The following is a 5778-nucleotide window of genomic DNA, read 5'->3' on the forward strand; positions in this document are numbered from 1 at the left end:
TCATGACTGATGAGAAGGGAGGAGAGGCTGGAAAATGAAGGGCTTGTCCAAGTAGTCTTGTTGCCATCCATGCCCTAAATGTGTGTCCACTGTGTGGTTAAAGAGAACAGAAGTGAGCAAAAGACCGGCCACAGTCCGAGACATGGCCAGAGAACCAGAACTGGCCCGAGCAGCAAGAGCAGAGAAGCCCAAAGCTGCAGCACACAATGGATCTCGCCAGGATAAGCCTGGGGAAGAGCAACACAACCAGGGGCCAGAAGATGGGATGTGGTACAAGCCCTTGGCAACTCCAGCCCACACAAAAGAAGCGTATTTGGGGGTATTTCCTGCACAGGCATTGGAGAGAAGCCCAGCTCCACACCCCGGTGCCTTGGCTGGCCACCAAGCTGCACTGCAGGCAAACAAAATTGGTGAACCACAAAGCAGCTCAGAAAAAGCGAGTGAGGGAGCCTGTGCTTGTGCTTGCAAGCAGTGTTAGCTAAGAAAGAACACAGATGCTCCTCCCCTTCCAGCCCCTCACTTAAACCTGAAATATTAAGAAGTATTAGCACCAGTTGTTACATTCAAAAGGTAAATCACACACACATCCAGGCTCTGAGTTATTGTCAGAATCATTTTATGTTCAGAGGGCTCTGGGCAGGTGCTAAGTCTCGTGCAAAGAGTGTGCAGTTGCATCAAAGAAGCAAATTTTATACCTCCCTTCTTCAAATACATCTGGAAACCCAAGGCAAGAGCAGAGAAGTCAGGCCCACTTACTGCCTATTCCCAAAGGACCAGGATAATGGAAACTAAAACAATCCTTCTTTCACCAAAATTATTTCCAAAAAATTGAAGTGAAAAGTCATTGAGTGGGTTTAAAATGAATTTTTCTAAATAAAAAGAAAAAAAAAAAAACCACAATTCCTGGGGGAAAACTTCCACACCCCATTTTACATGGAGAGAAACCCTAACATTATAAAATCACTCAAAAAGAGGGTTATGCTCTGTAAATGGCAACTCCCTCACTCTTAACTGTAGTATCACAAATGCAATGCTGTAATAACAGGAGACAGAAGGGTTTGAACAGTGCTTGGATTGCATAGTAATAATAATATACTACTTTCCAAAATTGCCTCAATAGTGTGAAATATACCACAACCTACAGAGTGAGTTATAAAAATGGCTGCTTTACACTGGGTGTTACCAACCTCTTTTGTCACTGCCAGAGAATAACTATAGCCCCTTTTGGGATGAAAGGTTCTATATAAAGGAAAGGTATCATTACAATCATTACTATTATTATTGAAATGCAAAACCTGTGAGTAATGAGCCGCTATACATGAAATTTCACAGTCATCCTGTGAATATATCCTATTAATGCAACTCAAATGCAACATTTCTCTCCCCTACCACACACCAATTGCCACAAGAATGGGGAAATGACCCTCCCACAGGTGTCCTAGAGAAGCTGTTCACTCTTCTAAAGAGCAGGGTTTGTGTTCGAACACACAATGCATAATAAACCCCACAAACATGAAATCCTGGAAGACAGGCAGAGGACAAGTGGCCCTTCTCTGCAAGCCACCTGGGATACCCAGCACTCTGAATTTCACACCTGTACTCAAATCTGTGTCTGCCCTGGGGAATCACTAGTGACATACAGATACAGTATTGGAAAAACGTTCAAGCTGGTATTTGCCACACAAAGTAATCATTTACGAGGGCCCTACAAACTTATACGAGACAAATTTCCAGCCAAATCTCCTATAAAATCCTTTTGAACTCAAACAGCATTTTGTGGTTGTCTCCAGAAAGGCAAGGGCACTTGAACAAAATGGGCTCTGCCACCCTGTCCACTCTGACAGATGCAGCCTGTGCCCATGGGACACCTCTCTGCCCCGTGGGCAGAGTCCCTCTCAGGCTGCTGCTCCAGAGCCCTGTCTGCACACCAGGAACAGCTGCCCACTGACAGAGGGGTGTTCTTCAAGTAAATACAAGGGGGAGATAAGGGCAAACATGTCCCAAAATCAGTGGTTCAGCTGGGCTGACAACTGGGTGCGATTTCAAAGACAGCCTGAAAAAGCAAACGGAAAGGCGGGAAGTGGAATGGACACCTCTTTCCACCCGAGGGGCTCTCCCAAGTGCTCCAAGGGCTTCTGCTGCAAAGCATTTGTTTGTGTGTCAACTTCTTCTGCTTTCAGTTTTGTGGGAAAAACCGCAATTTTTATCAACAAAGCACAACTGCTTCGAAACAACGGAGGAACCGGTCCATGAGGGATTTGAGACAGTCTCACTTGAAGCACTGACAGCTCGCTTGGTTCCTAAAGAAAACACCTTATACTCTAATCCATATTGTCCAGGCTTACTTACTTTAATTAGAACTTCAAAGTAACCTTCTGCATTCCCAGGGCTAATTGGAGTATAGGCTCTCTGGACCTCCAAACCATTCACCACTCCTCTGAGAAGAGAGACAGGAACCCATTGTGACTTGGGTCAGCTGGGATTACCAAACTCCTGCAGCTCTCTGGGAAGATTGGGCAGGCAGTAGGTCCTCTTTGCAGCAGCCCAGCCTGTGCACAGGTACAAAACATTTCCCTTCCAGAGGCAGAAATCTAGGGGGAATACAAGAGCTAACAGCATCTTTTGTTTTCCTGGTGGCAGCCTCAGCTGTACCACATCCAGCTCTTGGACACACCCCTGAAAGGGATTTTGTGAGAACATGCAAGAGTGGCAAAGGGGAGAGAAAACACTTCAGTTTGCTGTTCCTTTTGAGCTGGGGTCACTTTCTGCATCCAGTCAGCACCTGGTAATCAAATAAAAGCCAAGGCACAGCCTTGACCTCAGGCCTTGTCAATATAGACTGCATTTTCCTGTAAGTCTTCCCTTTCCATGGAATTATCCACCCTGCTCTATGCTACTGACCACGGGAATTGATTGAAGTGACCAAACTTTTTCTGAGCTGTGTGATGAGCCAGGGCTGAAGGGAGGAGCCTGTGCTGTCAGCAGAGCCAGCTGCACACACCAGCCCTGAACATACCAGGGACGTCAAGAGATGCCCATCAGTGGCATCCTAACAGGACTTTCTCTATCTGGCAATAATCACCACAGATGGCTGAGAGACAGAAACTTTCCCCAAGTGGCCCCTTTCTGGCAAGCAACAAACTACACAGGAGGGTTGTTTTGCTAGAAATCAGTCAGGCAGTGCCTGGGTACTGGGGTGCTGAGTTACCCCAAGATATAGGACCTAAAATACTGAGCTCTGGGGCAAGTGCAGCTCATTGTCTTCATTCCAACACGCTGGAGTAAATCATCTGCTGTAACATCTATTCTGTAAGTCCTTCTTTCTGCAAATGGATTTTCTTAATCACACCTAGTTCTTTCTGACCCACCAACGCAGGGATAATGCTGAACAAAACTACAGCTTTTACCTTAGAATTAGTAGGGGCAGTGAGCTCTTTCATCTGTGTCATTGTGGAGGTACAGAAATCATGATTTGCCTGCTATGAAGCCTTTGTCTATTGACAAAACCCTACGTGTTAGGTTACATAATGCAGACTGTTTAACTAGCACAGAGAACAATACCTTAACACGATATGTTGTCCTAAACTCAATCGCAGGCTGCTATTTCCCGGTAATTCAAATTTGTACTGGTAGGTGTCCTCTGTCAGCTGTTCCACCGAGCTCACGCTGAATGCAGTGAATGTATCTGGATTCAGCTCTGAATTATTGCTCTGCAAGAACAACAATAAATAATTACTTGGTTAGATGGTGTCTTTTATGATTTCATTTTTCTCTGGAAGCAAACGTATGTGCTAATTTAGCGCCAGAGATACTCAGGACGTGTATTAAACGCTGAGGCCTGGTGCAAATTCCAGCTCTCTGCTGATTCATTATCATGTTCTGCAGCGTGCACTTTGGGATCTTGCATTTCTCCCCACCACCACCTTTTTAAATTACACTTTTTTACACCTTACAGCAAGGTCATCCTATTATGACTCACTGCAATCATTTTCTCATGTCTGGAAACAAACAGAAATAATTCTGCTCAAAGAGCCACACGCTGCTTTGGAGGCAACTTTGCAACCTGCTGATGGCCACAGTGACCAGAAAATATTGTCAGTTGTTTCAGCTGATCTTTTTTGCTTGACCCAGCATAGTTAATCTTATGTAAAAGGGCACTGACAGGCTTAAAAATTACACTCTGAAGACAACTGCTCCACCACACACAATGCAGCTTTTTTCAGCATCAAAACACAAGCCTAAGGATCAAGAAAAGATGAGAAAGGTGAGGAAAACAAAGCTTCTCGGAGGAAACTCGGAGAGGAGAAGCTGCAGAGCCAGGGCTGTAATGTGACACCAGGGAGAACTCTACACTTGGAAAATCACATTACAGCAGGGAGAGAGCGGCCAAGGGGGAGGGTGAAGGCTGAGTTTGGGGAACTGCATTTACAGCCATCTCTTAAGGCAGCACTTGAATTTATTGCTGCATCCCTCACCCATCACCACAACCCCACACCCGAACAAGTACGATCAAAGCACAGGCTCCAGGATGCACTGAAGATAAATCAACCTGCTCCTTCTTTCCAACGAGAAGGCTTTTGTCTTGCAGTGCTTTGGCTCTCTCCCACTGTGAAAGCTCCTTCTCGTACACATCGTAGATGCAGGGCTTGCAGCCGCTGCCGCAGCACTGGGATGGAGAAGGTTCCTGGGGCCTCAGAGCCAGCCAGTCCTGCTCGTTGCCACTCATTGCCTGCAAAACACAAGCCCTGCATCAAACCCAGCACGCTGAAAAGCAGCGCGTGCTCATCAGCTGGGTGCTTTTGGAGAAGGACTGAGAAAATCTCTCTCGAGCATCTTGCACGTGTATCAAACTGAAAACCTGGAGCTGATCTGTGTCTGCAACACCCCATTTTTGCTCGAGTGCTCAATGCGTGGTGCAGAAATGCCAGACCTCACAGCCACCAGAGCAGAGCAGAGCCTTAGCCCAGCCTCAGGCCCTCCTCCCCAGCCAAAGTTACACCCTTTAATCCTGCTCGTTCTGCCTTGGTGATCTTCAAAACAGCAGCTTGGTCACCCGGAGCAGAAACATCTTAAAAACCTGCTGCTAGGTCCAGGAGAAAGGGTGACAAACCCAACCACCAAGACAATGGTAACAAACCCAACCACCAGATGTGACCTGAGTTTTGTGCAGCTTTGGAACATGGGAGGGCAGTGAGCTGAAAGCAGCATTTAAGAGCCAAGAGACTTGAGGCAAACAGGGCAAAGTCTGAGGCAAACAACCACTTTGGTTATGGGCTTTGAATATGGCTTTAAACGCACAGGTAGGGGAGGGCAAGAAGCACAGGATTTTATCCCTTGCTCCCACTGCTTCCGAATGAGTTGTACCCATTGAACACTCCTCAGGTCAAAATCATGCTGCACACCTCGCGGGGACCCTGCTATTTTTACCCATCGGCTGAGTTAAGGCTGTTCACAACGCACTTGTCCGCATCCTTTGAACACAAAGCGGTCCACAGGAAGTTATGGAGCCACGGGTGACGAAGCGGAGGAAGCGAACATTTATTAGCGCTTCTAGCAGTTTCATTGTCAAGGTCAATTAATTAACTAACCTTCACCCCTGTAACAGAACACACTTATTTTAAGGAGGGGGGTGGGGAAGGGAAGAGAGAGCCAAGGGCCGCTGGTCCAGCTTCTCACCGCGCCCGCTCTGTCCGGAGACCCGGCGCACCCACGGGCTATGAACGGGGATAACCCGCCGTGGCCGCGGGTGAGTCCGAGACGCCCAGGCTCGGGGCTGCG

At 47.1% G+C, this 5778-nt stretch overlaps 2 protein-coding genes across 3 annotated transcripts in view; one reads left to right on the plus strand and one right to left on the minus strand.

Annotated features, from left to right (window-relative positions):
• Positions 1-5772, minus strand: part of LOC103615050 (NADH-cytochrome b5 reductase-like) — a 10530-nt gene extending 4758 nt beyond the window's left edge. Inside the window, exons 1-4 of one of the 2 annotated variants that reach the window (XM_017733488.1) lie at positions 5589-5772; positions 4550-4729; positions 3562-3710; positions 2350-2437 (exon numbers count right to left, since the gene is read on the minus strand). In XM_017733488.1, coding sequence (XP_017588977.1) covers positions 2350-2437; positions 3562-3710; positions 4550-4726 — 414 coding nt within the window. In that variant the 5' untranslated portion in view covers positions 4727-4729; positions 5589-5772. The other variant, XM_008633055.2, reaches the window with a different exon arrangement.
• The window catches only part of MRPL37 (mitochondrial ribosomal protein L37), a 4757-nt gene continuing 4695 nt past the window's right edge, over positions 5717-5778 (plus strand). The window contains exon 1 of the mRNA XM_008633101.2: positions 5717-5746. Coding sequence (XP_008631323.1) covers positions 5717-5746 — 30 coding nt within the window. The remainder of the gene's footprint in view (positions 5747-5778) is intronic.

Source organism: Corvus brachyrhynchos, unplaced genomic scaffold (genome assembly GCF_000691975.1).
Source record: "Corvus brachyrhynchos isolate BGI_N302 unplaced genomic scaffold, ASM69197v1 scaffold34, whole genome shotgun sequence".
Taxonomy (NCBI): domain Eukaryota; kingdom Metazoa; phylum Chordata; class Aves; order Passeriformes; family Corvidae; genus Corvus; species Corvus brachyrhynchos.